The following is a 16,475-nucleotide window of genomic DNA, read 5'->3' on the forward strand; positions in this document are numbered from 1 at the left end:
GCACATTACTCGTGTTATATTCACATAAATATATCATATACAAAAGATCATATTACACAGAGCACAATTCTTCTCTTCTCCTTTGGCTTTACAAGTTCACAAAATGCAAAAGAACAACCCTCACTACAAGTACATTGGAGAAAGGCTACAAAGACTCACTGCTCAAAACAAGAGTTGTATGGTAGCGCCACCCTCATCATCATCATCCCCAAGGCCTCGGAAACAGGTATGTACGTGCTCGAATCGTCCCGGATTGAACAGGTGTAGCCGGCGCGGATATGCAGTGCCTCCGGGTGGCGAAAAGTGGAGGAGGAACTATGCAAACAAGGAGGTTTTGAGGAGGGCGTTGAGACCTACACCAAATCGTAGCTTAAGTCTTCGGTGGTGGAATTTCCAACCGATGCCCAGTCGGCTTTCTAACATGTCTATGGCTTAAAGGAGGAGCTCGCTAAACCTTTATTTTACTATTCAAACCGATTTGGCTCGGCTTGTTGTAATTAATTTATTAATTAATTGCTGTTTTTTTGTTCCATAGAGGATGATTAATTATTCACCAATCTGTCTATATTAGTTTTGACTGTGAAAGATTCTTGTTCACTCAATGCATCTCTCCTGCAAATATGATAATTGGCTTTGTTTTGGCAAGTAGTTATACTTTATAAAATTTAACTGGACATGCATGTTGAAAAAGAATGGAACTATTTGAATCATCTCAAATAATCATAATTATTTTGAAAAAAATAAAATAATAATCATACATAATGAAAGAAATAGTGTGTGACAGTACAACCTGCTAAGGAAATTGTTATATATCCATCCGAATTACAACATATATGTTGGGTTAGAGACTTAGAGTTGGTAACTTTGGTTAAATTTAAATAATATGAGGGTACATAATATGTTATAATTTTAGTAGACTCATGACACTATATTAGCTTGTCACGTGGGCTGTTGTAGCCACAAATAATAATTTATTCGTATTATCTTTTTAATAGAGATGAATCTACTCATGTCATACTCAAAATATGCGGGTGAGTTGAAATAATACAAATAATATTACTCTTATAAAGCGAGAGCTCTCCTGATCTGTTATAAACTCAATTTATATAATCAAATACCTCCCACTTTTTAATAGGTAATTTAGCCAAAAGTCAATAAAAACTTTACTATTAAGCCATATGTCAATGACATGTTTTTGTTTTGGACTTAATTAATGATATATTTTTATCAATTAGGCATAGATCAATGATAAATGCAACATAGGCTTTAAGTCATTATAAAATAGTTAGAATTTGACTCTTCTATTCTTCTCTCTTTCTCTCTCTATGAATGTCATATGGGCTTAAGCTATTATAAATACGGAATTAGATCTTCTCCGGATCAATTTTATAGAGATCCTCCAACCGATGTATCACTTCCATTGATACAAATTTAACGGTCAAAATCTCTTATTCTTCCTCTTTTCCCCTCAACTCTTCTCTCTCTCCCTCACTTCGAAGCTCTCAACCTTGAACCACCAACTCCCCAAATTCCAAATTAACCTCACCTCAAAATCAGGCCCAACACCGCCATAACCCACCCTACCCACAGCCCCCAATTATAGGTCCCTCACCTTATCCTCTCCAAAATAAGCCCCAGCACCGCCACATCCCTCAATTGCAAATCCCTCAACCTTAATATTTCAATCGATGTTAATGAAACAACAAAGAGAGAGGTCATGCAAACCAATGTCTTTTGGTTGTAGAGATCTTTTTCATAAATATGGAAGAATTATAGAGAGAGAAATCTTGAAGAAGAAGAAGAAGAAGAAGAAGAAGAAATCAGAATTAGAGCACAATACATTATTGACTTATTTATAATTAACATAAATATTGTTATTCTATTGTTAATATTGTAACTTATTATTGATTTTTCACAAAATCAACCCTTTTTAATAGGGGTGTGCTATCCACACAGTCCATTTTACTTCTCACACACTTCTTGATAATTTTTGTCCGTTGATCTTTTTCAATTCATCCGATCCGACGGCCAAAAATTAAAAAGGTGTATAAAAAGTAAAATGAGGTGTGTAAATATCAAACGCCTTTTAATAAAACTTTCCACTTGAAACATGACGATTTTGCTTGAATAATCACCTTCCATAGATGCGACAGATGGTGCAGCGACGCATGGTGCATTATTATGTAAAACTGCTGTACGGGGAAGTTAAATGATCCTCCCCCGAAGCTAATTGCGACACATAGTGTTCAATTCAATGGGGAACGTTAACCCTAGCATCCACTTCTTCCACAATTTCTTTTCCACAACTGTTCAGTAGTAAAACCTCCTATCTAACAACGAGGCTCGTGTTGATAGGCTAGTACCAGCAAAAACCAATACCGTCAAATCAGAAGACGCATCAAGAACATGGAAACGCATCTAAATTGGGAACATTTCCATCCACCTTTCCCAAACTATACATATAATGTTCTGTTTACTCTAATTTGTTTTTCTGGGAGATACATTAGGTAAATGATCTAAAGTTATATACGAGGAACTCGATGCATATGTAAACGAAACTGGTGGCACTTAACGTATACACGTGATATATATATATATATATATATATATATATATATATATATATAAAATCAACCTGCCCAGGCACATTTCCACATTGCTAGGTACTTCACCTTCAACGTCACGGTCCTCATGGAGTCGATCTTTAGTTTTTCACACTCATTGAGCAATTTCCCTCATGGAAGTATCCGTCTCTGATTTTCTGGCCGTTTTCAATTTGTTTACTCCTGATGTAGGGGGAAGAAATCAAAAAATTGTAGCAACTAGTGTAATCTGCAGCTCTTATATACATAAGAAAATCAGTGCAAAAGAGTTTGTATAGTACCTCAAGAGGACTTGTGTTTGACGAACTGGAAATATCTTCAGCTGGTGCCTCAGAAATCCTTGCTTCTGATTTTTCATTTGAGTAACTAGCAAACAGAAATTATAAGCCATGTTAGACATGAAACCCACCCAAGACATGAAAAAAGTTGCTGCAGCACGACATTAGGAACACAAGTTCTCAAAAACGAACTTTGTAACTACCCAACAAAAACCTAGGTTTCTGAATTCAAAAAGAATTTCATGGTTAAATGTTTCCTATATTATTTGAGAGCAAAACAAAATGTGGACTGGACGTAGCATGTCTCCTCTAAAGAGCGACGCATAATACACCCTCACCCCGGCCCCCACTAAATAGGGAAAAAAGGTATTTGTTAGGGTCGACCCTTCGAAACCAGACTCACTCTAAACTAAATAAAAAGGTAGACACTTTATCTGCCATATACCTCAAATTTGTGAAGAAAACATCAAAATACAGTGCACAATTCAGTTCAGCCAGACAACCGTTATTCCCGTAGAAACATGCGTATCATATATACACTAAATAAGCAAGAAAGCATGAAGAATTTTAGCAAGGGTACTTATTTAGCTGTCTTTGAGGAGGAAAGTAAGTCATGATCACTGATCTTTTCCACTTACTAGTGTAAATACAAAAAGAATCAATACTAGGTACTTACGTTGAGAGTATAGTCACCCAGACTAACTCTACACAGTCCACCCATAAGAGCCGTTGTTCAACAGGGATCACACCATAGGTAACAAGATGCGCAAATGGCCAAAGCTTCCACCCTGCCTGCAAAACAAATCATTCCATAATATGTCAATGGTCGAACAATTACATTTCTTTTAACCATGTGACATGACCCAGTCCATAAAAGACAAACACTATTTATTTCTCTGAATATCCATGCTTTTCCTCGTGTGTTTTCGATTTAAGTAAGGAAAATGCATGTTTTGGAATGAAAAAGCACCTTTTGGAGTTTACGGTCGACAAAGTTTTACCATATATACACACTGCCTGATTCTAAGCCACGGCCAGTGAAAGCAAACACTATTGTTTAAAGATAAAAACTCAATATATGTAATTCTGTAAAAGATAAAATTCTAATTTTCTTTGAAACAATACCCACTAGATAAAACATTAGGACAAAATAGATTAACGTTCATTTGGACAACATTTCTAACAACCCAAGGTAAGGTCAAAGATCATAGTTAAAGGCTAGGCCTATTGACAAGATAAATGGCACACAACTCTTATTCCAAGGTTAAAACTACATCACAACGGAAAAAGTGTTAACACTACATGGACAGGAAACAGCTGACACAAATATGCATGCCAATATATAGTTGAATACACAAACATTTTTTGATTGACAACTGACAGAACCTTGCTATAATTATCGTATAAAACCAACGATTCAGGTTCAAATTGATCAAAGACTTTGGACGATCCCGATTTTCAAATGTCCACAAGCTAGAGGACATATAGAATAAATTAAATTTCAAGTCGTTTGACTCTAAGCACTAAAGAGAGCATGAAAAGATAGTAATTCTTAAAAACAAAAAGGCAGAAGGTTCTCTTACTGTTAGCATTGGCCAAAATGTCGCTGTCAGTTCACTAAAAATACTGATGGGAGATTCAAAACGCAGAAATCCTACTACTGTAAAGTAAATGCTGTTCCAAATTGCTGCCCATACAGTTTGGTCGAAGGCTACTTTGGCAGGAACCACCCACCAGTCTTGGAAGGGAATAAGCTCCTGAAATAAGTTTCAGTTGTTTAAGGAACCATAGGAATTTCTACAATAAAAATTGCCAAACAACTGCAGAAGAACTTTACCTCACAAAACTGGTAATAGTAGTGAGAGAGGGAACCATGGAGAGTAAATCCAACGAGACCTGACCTGAGCATTCGTGTACGGTCAAACTCAAATAGAGGTTTTCCTTCAAAGCACTACAAAAATCATAAAACAAGCATTATGCTTTGAGAAAAAAAAAATAAAAATAAAACAAGCATTATGCACTGTCAAGAACTAACTTCACCAGCAGTAGGAATTAAAATTTTTACTTCACAACAGCAACACACCTGTGCAATCCAGTCCCCTACAGAGTACACCACACCACTAATCACCATTTTGGCTAAAACTGGGTTAGTCTTGAGAGCGTCCTCATAAGCACTCCAGTTGTGTTGAGGTGCGTATCTGAGGATCTCATATAGAGTCCAACCCTGAAAAGAGTACCAACACATAAATCCCATCAGAAAAATTGCTAAAAGCGCAATGGACATAGAAACGAAAATTATAAAATGAAGCAGAGCCAACCCTATATAAATAAATGGTTTGAGACATTCAATCACAAATCACAACCTATGACGAAATTTTCTAAAGATAACTTCAAACTACACGGCCAGAGCCAATTGCTTCATCCTTAATACAGCTCTAACCATAAGAGACAGGTCCTCTACACCAAATTCAACTTCAGAAATGGCAGTAATCTCCATGTCCCCCATCAATCATTTACATCTAATTCAGTTTTATTTTTGTTCTCCATCCTCACAAGCAACTCATTTATCTCGCCATGCTTGTTCCATCTCTACTATTCTGTGACCTAGTAACCTAGTTTCTCCCCATGATTGTCATTCTATAGTGAAAAATCAACCCTGATACGATGTAACATTTTCAGATCATGTTTCCCTTTGGATTTAACAAGTTTGAATAATTGTGGTCCTTCAAAAGAACATCCCCTCACTCTTGCCTTCTCATGATGGTCATATAACGATAACAACAGGTTATCTAAATATACATCATCAATACAACACATTCACAACTTATCATAAGACAGACAACCTGCTCCACAAAGGCATAGCTATTAGCTGATCAGCTCAACTTTAATCCACCAAGTAAACTGCAAATTCTAAATCTTTAGACTCAAAGTAAAAAAAGCACTACAGGCAATTGATAAAGCCTGAGTGTAAAAGTGCCCAATGTTAATTACCATAGAAAAATAAGCAACTTCAAAGAACTAGAAGGAAAAACGAAATCGAACTAAACTTTACTAAGAACCAAGTCCAAAACACATCTTCCTTAACATAATTCACATCAAGTTCTCACATACAAACACATGAAAACAAATAAAATGGCAAATTGGCAATTAATCTCTTTGAATATAATTAAACAGTAATCAAGTACTAGATAGATGGACTTACATGCCAGTAATCCTGGTCGACGGTGATCAACTTAGTGAGAGCAAAAGTACCAGCTGCAAGCACAATAGCGGCATTGATAGTCCTATCCACCAGCCTCTCAAATTCCTCACTCTCCCTCTCACTTCCAACCCCAGAAGACCCAAACCCACCAGCCCCTTCAAACGAAAGCCTCCCCTCACTCGCTCCGAACCCGCCCACCTGACTCACCAACTCCCCCTGATCCCCGCCTTCGCTCTCCACCCTGCTCGCCACCACCCCTTCCTGCTGGTCCGTACGGTCGGAGCTCTGAACCGGAACGCACTCTTCTCGCTCGACCACCGAGTTCAAAACCCACCTGCTTTTCTGTTTGTTTATCGTGAAAGTTGGGTTTTTTGGGAGTTTGGAGGTGGGAAAACCGGAGGTCAAGATGGGTTTTACGTGAGCGGCAATGGGTTTTCTGGGTTTGGGGTTTGGGAGAGAGGGGAAGCTCTGAGCAGCTATGGAGTGTATGGCGGCCATGGCTGACCGTTGGGACTGAGTCGGAGGGAGAGGGGCACCTAGTAGAGTCTGAAATTTGTATCTCGCCGCGTTGGAATGGGGAAATACGATTGGTTTCCCTATGGTAGCGGTGGCGGGGGCTATAATCAAGTGCGTTAGGGAGTATGATTTCAGGTTAGGCAGCCGTTGGGCTTGTAGATGGTTTTGGGATGAACGGTGGATGGAGGTTTTGAGGTTGATCTTGAAGAGGGATGTAATCGTGTAGGATTTTAATTGGTGAAAAGAATGTGGTGTAGATTTTTATGGTGCGGTGCGATGTTCAGGATGTTGATTTTTTTAGGGAGAATGTGGTAATGAAATGCAGGCCACATGAAAAAAAATGATTGTTTGTTTAACCAGAAAAAATGGATAAATTAACAAATTTGAGAGATGCAAATAATTGGACGTTGACCTGAATATTCCCAAGAGAACGACGTCGTGCTACTCTTTTATCCTTATACCAAGATTCGAGCTTTGCATGCTCGAATTTACCTCGAAAGCGAAGAGATCCAAAGCCGAAGACTCGTCCGGTCGATTTCAGGCCCTTCCACTATTAGGTCTGCCACAGGTGATATTCAAACTCTACGCCCTCAAATTAGCCTAGATTATTATTTTGGTGTGATTTTCGGTACTAATCATTTCTGTAAATTTCCGGTGAAAAATCCATTTTCCTTTCACTTTCTATACAAGAGTTTTTTAAATAAGCGCTACACTTGTGATGCCAATATTGAAGTTGTAATGTATGAATATAGCATCTACAAGCTTTGAGGGTTTAATACTTTGTTCCTTAACATATCTATTTGTTTTGAGTTATTTCCGATTCCAAGTTTCAAGCACAAAAAACTCAGTCAAATCTTTGTTTTAAAATCTTCTATATTTATGCAGATGAAGTTTTACCGTAGGAAAATAATTTTTTCTATGTCCCTAGTGCAAGTTTAATCTCCACCGACTCATCTCACTTAACCACTAACTGTCTAACTCCTTAATACCGTAACACTAATAAAAAAATTGGTGTCCAGAGATAATTTTTGGGCGTAATCAGAACTTCCCAAAAAGTAATTAGGCCTTTATTTTTATTTTTTGTAATGCGGAATTCATTGGACACAAAGGCCAAAATTCAGCCTTGCTTCGTGGTTCCAGCGAGATCCTTGGACAGCATGAATCTCCCAGACACTTACTCAACGTAATTTTTGTGGGTCCCCTGTATCCCAACGTACTCCTCCAAATTTATTATCCACATGGTTGTGGGCCCCTTGGACCCATGAACTCAGCCCATGCACAGTCTGGAAATGAAAGCCACATCTCTCTAAAATCTGATACCAGTCAATCCAGATAGATTCCAGATAACTTTGCAACGCATATTTTTGGCTGCAATTTTGTATGCCATTCAAGTTTCCATGGTCCTCCTTAACACAAATGTATAATCTTGTTTTGTTGTTTCTCAAAGTTTTTGTTATTTCATTCATGGAATATGATTGGTTAAGTTTTGTCTCGTCGAATGAACGTGAACCGCATATCGAGGAATCAGAGTTTTAATAGTTTAAACAATCTTGCGCGTTTTAACTATCGCTAATATAGTCGATGTTGGATGCTCACATTGTAATAATGTAACTGTCAACCAAAATGTATTTCTCCATATGCATTCGGCTTAAATGACCTAATTATGACAAGGCATGTTGAGAGTGTAGATCATTCCAAGATAAAGTCTTGCCTAATAATTTGATCGGGACAAATAAGCTTCCTTCATGGTTCGTTCATCTACTACCTTCAACTTAAACAAAACTTCAATGTTTTCTCTTTATACAAAAATTTAAAAGCCGGCTTTCATTGCTTCATTCAATACAGGATGAATCTAGTGAACTGTCCAAATTATCCAATCTAATCCAATCCTAGACAACAAACGAGACATAAGGTAAATGACGTTAAAGAAGAAAAAACAACTAAAATTAATTTTCCAAATCTTTACAGAGGGAAGAAAATGAAAATTTACTAGATAAAAGGAGAAAAAAATGGAGGTTCGGGTGAAGAATAAACAAAGAAAGATGTCAAACCCTTGGGCAAGTTTTTCCAATGTTAACAAGAGAACCTTCAACTTCAGATGGAAGAAAAAAACAGATTACACAAACTTTGACAGCACAATCTGCAGCAAGAAAATCAGTCTGCTACTTTCTGAAATACATCAAATACAAAGAATGAAGGAGATTCCTGGTCTGATAAGACAAAAATAATCACTTGTCATTCTGGCAATACAAGACGATCTTGACCTTCGACCAGTTTTGCAGATCGGATCACATCTCCGGTTTTTATCTGTGAAAGAATATCTTTCCCAACAGTTGTGTATCTACACATTAAAAAGGCCTATTAAAAATGTATGTAATGGCTAATGACTAGGGGTGTGATATCCACACACTCCATTTTACTTCTCACACACCTTTCTAATTTTCGGCCATCGGATCGGATGAATTGAAGATCAACGGACAGAAATTAAGAAGGGATGTGTGAGAAGTAATTTGGGGTGTGTGGATAGCACACCCCAATGACTAATGACGGAAAAGTAAAGAACCCAGAATCATTTTTTTTAAACCCGAGTTTGGTTACCTACAAGAACAGTTTAGTAGTCAAAAAACATACCCGAAAACTGAGAATTCTCCTTCATCAAATGATAATCCACCCAAGCCAGCCTATAGGACATGAAGAAACAACAAAGTCACTTTCAGATGGAAGAATTCTGAAACAAGTGATGGATTCGACGTTCAAAACACTTTATGGTTACTCTAAAGATTGTCAATGCCCAAGTTCGTTGTTTAATTAATTTAAACATTGGTGCTGTGTTGCACTTACATTTCGTTTATCATACAGATAGAAGAAAAACTGATATGGTGATGAGTACTCGTCGGAGACTTCACTATGTGCCATTGCAACTGCTCCGTAAACAGATAGTGGAAGAACTGGCAACTCCCCATCCTTCCATGACAGAAAAAGAACAAACAAAAACAAAGTACATGTGAATCAACTAACGAAAACAATTGCATACAGGGATAAAGACACCTGCACATCTGGGCAATTGCATACGAAAACAAAAACAAATCATTTTGTTGATCAAAATTGACGGAGTTGTAATAGTACAAGGGATAAAGATACCTGCACATCTAATTTTGTTTTGTACAAGGGCTCAAATTGCCCAGATGGCTTTATCTCTAGAGGAACACTGATACCACTGTTCTTGTCAAGGCCACTGTATGAGAGAATAGCTTGGTCGGTAGAGCTGAGCATTGTCCCATTGTATGCCTCATCAATTACCTGAAGAAATTTGGATTGTTTATGCATGCTTCATCTGGGTAAAATCATATGAAACTCAATACAAATTCATAATCACTATGCCACTATTGCAAACTAAGACTTAAATTTAGATGGCATCAACTGAACTGCTTGATACTGAAAGCCTTGATATAATTAGACTTTCATTGATAGTTTATAGCATAAAAAGAAAAATGAGACGGTTCCACAACATGTAATATCATGTGGTAAGATAATACATGATTTAGCAAGAATTACAATGAGGGTGAGCCTTGGATCAAGGGAAAGGTTTCTCCTTCTGACCGAAAGATCACAGATACGAATCGTGGAAACAGACTCTTTGCAAAGCAAGGGTAGTATGATAAACGTGCCCCCCCCCCCGGGGGAAAAAAACAAAAAACAACACCCCGGCGGGACCCCTGCAAAGCCGGGAGCCTTGTTGGCTCAGGGTGTCACCCTAAGAAGCAAGAATTACAATCATGGTATAAACAATAAATTAGTCAATGGGAGGTTCAAATACCTTACCAGTTTTGCGAAATTTCCAGCTGTCAGCGGTGCTGAATATCCATCTATAACAACCTGTACAAAGGTTTACTGATCAGATGAATACTTATTGCTTCCTACTGTTAATCCCTGCCCTGTTAAGTCATTGTTATCAAGCATGTAATGTAAGTATGAAACATAAATGTATTTGACTTGAAATCCTAGGATAAATGAAAACTGATTCATATTCTAATACACTGACTTACAAAATCTGTTATAAGATGTATATAAGTTACCTTGGTATAAATTATAATGCTAAAAGTAATGGTAATCAAATTCAATAAATAAACATGAAACTAAATGGACACAACAAGCCAAATATGACATTCCTCATATTTCCAGATTTTATAACAGTTGTCAATGAATTCTGGCCAAATTATAGGCATCAACATCCACAACCAAATATTATATCAAGTATATAGTATATAAGGCGTATCAAGTCTCGATGGAGTGAAAATAGTTTCCAAAACAACACTATTAGTAGAATATTTTGTCTCATTCACCAAGAAATGCATTAATATCAACAATCAGAACTTATGCAAAACAAAAAATATAAGAAAGAATAATACTAGAAGATTCCAGATAGGGCATACAGTTATCTGTTACCCAAATGTGCAATATTTTATACCTGAATTGTAGCAGTCTTTCTTGCTTCACCACCAGCTTCTGGAGAAAATGTCAAACCATCACCTTTCTCAATTGTAAGTTCAACAGTTCCTCTCCCTATAAGCCTACATGTCTCAAAACAAAATATTGATATTCTACTTACAATACAGATGATGTCCTTGCAAAGTCTATTTACCAAATTACCACACATTTGGAGGTCTTTCAAGCATAGTTTTGCAACGTATAAATAATATTTTAACTTTAGTAAAGCAGACCGATGAAATTCCTATGGACTTCCTGGAAAACTCATACATTTTAAGTTCTGTCACTTAGCATCATTATATCCTTGCTCTAGGGACCTATACTACATATGAAACAACAAGCTCTAAAGAACCTGCTTCAAAAGTGTTAGACAAGCACTCAGCCCCCAAAACTTAAGTTGTTACTGAAGAACTCAGGAATGGGCCAACAATATATTGCAAGCTAACCCTCCTTCAGGTACCACCCCATCCGGCACACAGAAAGGCAGAAAAATACAGATATAAACACAGGTGCAGCCCCATCCTGCACCTTACGAATCAACAAAGAAGTGGGGAACAGGGGATTGAAAGTTTCAACCTAGGCTCTCCATCTCCTACAATCAGAGATCTGATACCATGTTAGATTCTTAAAATCCAACCAGAATCTTAACTTAGGTTAGTAAAGAATGGACCAAGATATCAAGCTAACAAAACTAACATCAATTTATATGGCTTAGTAGAAACTCTATCAGATACACGAACTAATTTCAACATGATTTTTATAATGACGAATTTGTCAAAAATTAAATAGTATACCCACATGTCTTGTAAAGAGGTGATTGAATTGATAAGTACCAAAAAGTTTAATTTTGAATTTTTATTTGACTAAAATATCATCCCCCAAACAGACAACGATACATAAAAAGGAAAACACTGTTGAGACAAGAGCGACCTTGGGTATCTCTGGTACTGCTCGGGCAGCAAAAATGACAAGCCTGGAGCCTGTTGTGAACAATATCAAGTTGTAATTTTAGGCATGTCATATTGTCTGAATAAAATAACTATCTGTTCCATGTAACATGGGCAAAATATAATAAAAATTGCATGTTTCCAAATATAATAAAAAGTGCATGTTTCCTAAAATAACTTTTAGGAATTATTCCCATAGCTTCAGATGAGGCTTCCATTTGTTGATTCAGATATATAGTTATCTAGCATAAAAAGGAGGATATAATGTTTTTTTCATAATCAAAAGAAATTAACCAAAAGAGGGCAAAACCGAAAGAACAAAAAACACCAGGGTCCAATAAGACCAACAAAAAAAGATCAGGAAAACGACTGAATCTTATGTTATTGATTGGTTGTAGGTACCTGCAATAACTCCAGCTCTGCAATTGTATCCAGTGAAGATGCAAGGTATACTGATACTTTATCTGGGTCCTTATCCTTTATACATTGAAGAAGAGCTTGTAATCCGTTCTGGCAAACTAAGGCAAATTAAAAAACATTCTTATAGTTTCGGATAATGACCAAGTTGTCCTAGTTATGTGAACTAACATGCAGAACCATCCTGTTTCTTTTCTTCTCCATAGTTTATTATGAGCAGCAAGAATGCAGAAAGAGTAATAATCTAATATATTTAGAGCAATGCAAACAAGCTTTTCCTTACAAAATTAGAATTTGCCACCTGACCAATTCCTTAAAAATGACAGTATATCACATAAAAACAATTCTCAAGTGAAATATATCATACGTGCTCATGAGACACAGGAGAAGTTGATATTTTGATAATAGCCTTGTAATGATTTTTTTCTTTCTTGCAAAGGGACATTCGCATACCTTTCCATCAATAAGAGATGCATATAATGTGGAACACTTCTCCCTCAAGTTTGTTGGTACACTTGCCAGAATTGTATCCTTTTCGTCCGTTGCTATCTAATATATGGAAATATAATTCAGAAATTGTAAAGTCCAACTGCTAAAAACATAGATACATGTAATATATAAGTAATAACTGAACAGATACCACAGTAGATGCATGATAGAAAGTGGCACATGCACATCAGACATTGCCATGTAGCAAGTTGCAAAAATTCAACTTACAAATTGCAGAATAGAACTACTGAAAAGAGAACATGGTTTCTATATTTTAAAGCTCTTCACAATACAATCAATATAGGGGAAAATTTGAGTAATCAGTACATGGTTTTCTGGCCGGTGGGCATGCTTGAGGCCTTTGGTGGATCGGACATCTCAAAATATGACAACGTTTTAAAATAAAATGATAGAGAATAGCCGTGACAGCTAGAAAAGAAAGAAAAATCTCTTAAATAACACTAATTTCGATAACAATCCAATCTATAGAAAGAAACTATAACCTATCCCTTGTTAACAGTTACTTCCCTTTGTAACTAACGCATCATATGCATTCCATCTAAAAAAGTTTCTTTTAAATTATAACTATGTATTATGTAGATACCTTTAAAGCTTTCTTCACATTTCCCTCCATGGTTCCATAAGGCTTTCTCTGTGGAATTCTTAGCAGGTACAAAATCTCTTCCAGAGAGTCCTAGAAATGGAAGTAAGATGATCCAAAACAGATTAATGTCAAAGGTAAGAGATCATTTATTTAAATCAGTAATCAACAAGAACCTACCTGTATGGTTTTCATGTTCGTGTTTGCAGGGATAGCCCTCCTTAAAGCCAGTTCCCCGGTTCTAGGAACCTTGGTGTCTGGTGAATAAAGAACTGCATTTGCAGGTGACAATACAGGCAAAACGTCCCAACCAACCAAAGGAAGTGGAGAAGATATTTGGACAAACACAAGGATCACAGCAATTAGACTTTCAAATTTGTTTTTAAGTGGAGAAGTTGATGTGGAGGAATTGGTAAGAGTACTATGCTGATCTTTGAGTTCCTGCATGACTGAAAGCCCGTGTCAAAGAAGAAAAGACCTCACAAACAGAAATAGTTTTATATATTCCTAACAAACGAGGACTTAAAAGTCTTAAGCCACTGAGAAAGGTAAGTGACTGAGCTACATTTGACTCCCTTGTCGTGGCAAGTAAAAGTCAGTATAATAGCATAACACTAACTTTTGAAAATATAATAATTACAAGAACGGACAGAAACAAATAAAAAATTTATATTTATAAAGCATACCCCAGTAAAAAGAAACGAACGTTCTTCCAGAATATAGTTTACTGCATTGTGTTCTTCACCAGAACTTTTGAACTTATGACCATCTTATATCAAACAAAGTAAATATGATGTGGCAAAAACTTACTTCAGTTAGGTCCATGCAGTAATCATTGATACCAAACATTTCATAACAGATCCAGTGAAAAAAAAAATCAGACAAAAAATAGTATTTAAGAGAAAAGGAATTGGCATGTTCCACACGCCAAGAATTTGTGGTAACATTCTAGTACTTGAGCCAACCCCATACCGTAAATTCAAGTGGTGGATGCGATGACTCACAAGAGCCGTCACAGGACAAATAGGGGAATCTAAGCCGGCATGAAGTCTACAGCCCCTGCCACTAGTCAAACTACATGCCTGAATGCATGTGCTAAGAGTACAACTTACATTATAATCTGGTGAAGGGGACCAATTAAAAAGCTTTTCCAATTGTATAAAGTGCAAATTTGCCTCAATAAATTTCAATGTCCTAAATTCTAGCTCTCTCAATTGGGATGCAGCCCTTACATAACCGCCTTTAGTTCAGCATGAATTCAAAGAATCTGAATTTAATAAAAACACTAAAGAGGAGAAGAACAGAATATTTTAATACCAAAGGGCCTCGTTTGTTAGGGAGCATTAGGGATTAGATTGGATATGACTCTTCACTATATATAAGGCATTTTGAAGGAAGAAATGGATGACGTCGTCCTATTTTGTCCAAGTTGAAGGTTACTCATGAAGAAAAGTTTTCATTTTTAAACCTATCATTTTGTGGAGATTAGTGGGGAACTAGAAATATCTTTTCTTCATGAGTACCCTTCAACTTGGACAAAATATGAAACTTTTTCACCCATTCTTCTTTCAAAATGTCTTATAGTTCTATCCAAGCTAATCCTCTCAAACAAACGAGGCCAAGAACTACAAATGTAGACTTTCTCTTTCATATATCGCCGTCGCAAAACCCAAATTCAAACTAACCAAAACTACCATAAATAAAATAAAACTACATAAAAGACCTACATTACTACAATGATTCCAATTTCCAACAATGTAGGCATCACAATTCACATAAAAATCACAATTTCACAACAATTTGAGAGGTTTCGAAAATCCAAAAACGAGAATTTCAAAAGATCAACTGTATGACTAGGATCAAGACCAACCTTTGGGTGAATGTTATTGGACATGCAATGAACCCTGGAGAGGCCCGATCTTTCTGGAGTTTTCGGATTAAAGCCAAATATGAAATGGGTTGGCTTCAGATTCTGCCTTCGAGTAGAGGGAGCAATGGAAACATTGAGAGATAGCTTGTGAGAGACGATGGTGGTGGATATAGGGAATGCCATGGCTGGAGCTTGATGTTGGGAGTTGCAGAGACGTTTTGGCGCGCCTCATCCGCTAAAGCCTATCTGGAATTACTTCGATGGGTATTTTGTATGGTTGCGAATGTGAAGTTTCTACAATGCCCCCAAGATAATATAAGGGATTAGGGAACGTATGAAATATTTGGGCAAATATGTAAATTAAGTGCAGTTTTCTATTGTGGTTTAACGACAATTTGGGAAATTAAAGTAAACTAGCCTCTTAACACGCGTTTATTAATTTATAAACGAATGTTAGACATTTTTTAATCCTCATGGTCGGCGAGACAAATTAATTTTATGTTATTTGTGCAAACACTAAACAATGATAATATGAAAAAAGACCCATATTCTTTGTTGATGTGAATTTTATCAGGTTAATTACACAAACACTTCATGAGGTTTTTCTGTTTTTTACAAAAGCACTTTAGTTTTAAAAATATTACACTAATACTTCTGAGATTTTAATCACTTCCACATGGACAAATTTACCCTTTTAATTAATTATTTAAAAATAAAAAACAACTTTTATAAATAAATATAAAAAAATCAAATTAATATTTTAAGTTAAACATAAAAAAAAGGGGAAATGAAGGCTATAATTCTTTCTATGCAAGCCGGGGTGATCCCATTATCTCAGCTTCATTGTTTTCAATTGTTTTATTTTTTTTATTTGACGAGAATTGAAAAGGCTAGAAATTTCAGTTTTTCTTTTTTTATAATTGTTTTCGGTTGGTTGCCGATTTGAAAAGGCTGAAATTGGGAAAGAGAGGGTGATTAACACTCCTAATTAACATAAATGTCAAATCGATTATGGTCATGCAAGTGGCTCTTTACCACAATGGTAGAAAGATGTTGTGATATTG

The 16,475-nt window shown here is 36.4% G+C and overlaps 2 protein-coding genes across 3 annotated transcripts; both read right to left on the reverse strand.

Annotated features, from left to right (window-relative positions):
• Positions 1 to 2,419: 2,419 nt before the first annotated feature.
• LOC137715051 (Peroxisomal membrane 22 kDa (Mpv17/PMP22) family protein) lies at positions 2,420 to 7,169 on the reverse strand. The gene is made up of 7 exons (XM_068454269.2): positions 6,084 to 7,169; positions 4,965 to 5,105; positions 4,719 to 4,832; positions 4,465 to 4,638; positions 3,558 to 3,673; positions 2,885 to 2,969; positions 2,420 to 2,786 (listed from the first exon to the last, which is right to left on the reverse strand). The coding sequence occupies exons 1-7, from the start codon at positions 6,579 to 6,581 to the stop codon at positions 2,781 to 2,783; spliced, it is 1,134 nt and encodes a 377-aa protein (XP_068310370.2). The 5' UTR covers positions 6,582 to 7,169; the 3' UTR covers positions 2,420 to 2,780.
• A 1,352-nt stretch (positions 7,170 to 8,521) lies between these two features.
• On the reverse strand, positions 8,522 to 15,696 carry LOC137715908 (Cyclophilin-like peptidyl-prolyl cis-trans isomerase family protein). 2 transcript variants are annotated; one of them, XM_068455268.2, is made up of 12 exons: positions 15,412 to 15,696; positions 13,722 to 13,990; positions 13,545 to 13,634; positions 12,905 to 13,000; positions 12,437 to 12,544; positions 12,018 to 12,067; positions 11,068 to 11,170; positions 10,422 to 10,475; positions 9,741 to 9,899; positions 9,441 to 9,563; positions 9,231 to 9,280; positions 8,522 to 8,940 (listed from the first exon to the last, which is right to left on the reverse strand). In XM_068455268.2, the coding sequence occupies exons 2-12, from the start codon at positions 13,986 to 13,988 to the stop codon at positions 8,835 to 8,837; spliced, it is 1,206 nt and encodes a 401-aa protein (XP_068311369.2). In that variant the 5' UTR covers positions 13,989 to 13,990; positions 15,412 to 15,696; the 3' UTR covers positions 8,522 to 8,834. The 2 variants fall into 2 exon arrangements, with proteins under 2 accessions (XP_068311369.2, XP_068311368.2); XM_068455267.2 differs by having other exon boundaries at positions 13,722 to 13,982; positions 15,412 to 15,695.
• Between the last annotated feature and the right edge of the window lie 779 nt (positions 15,697 to 16,475).

This window comes from Pyrus communis, chromosome 3, assembly GCF_041283825.1.
Source record: "Pyrus communis isolate YQ-2024b chromosome 3, ASM4128382v1, whole genome shotgun sequence".
Lineage (NCBI taxonomy): Eukaryota > Viridiplantae > Streptophyta > Magnoliopsida > Rosales > Rosaceae > Pyrus > Pyrus communis.

Coding starts and splice junctions, on each gene's coding strand:
- LOC137715051 (XM_068454269.2), bottom strand. CDS start 6,581: ATGGCCGCCATACACTCCATAGCTGCTCAGAGCTTCCCCTCTCTCCCA. Junction 4,833..4,964: donor TAGGGGACTGGATTGCACAG/GTGTGTTGCTGT, acceptor TGATTTTTGTAG/TGCTTTGAAGGAAAACCTCT. Junction 2,970..3,557: donor TGGGTGACTATACTCTCAAC/GTAAGTACCTAG, acceptor TCTGTTTGCTAG/TTACTCAAATGAAAAATCAG.
- LOC137715908 (XM_068455267.2), bottom strand. CDS start 15,594: ATGGCATTCCCTATATCCACCACCATCGTCTCTCACAAGCTATCTCTC. Junction 12,068..12,436: donor CAGAGCTGGAGTTATTGCAG/GTACCTACAACC, acceptor TGTTCACAACAG/GCTCCAGGCTTGTCATTTTT. Junction 9,564..9,740: donor AAACAAAATTAGATGTGCAG/GTATCTTTATCC, acceptor CTGTCATGGAAG/GATGGGGAGTTGCCAGTTCT.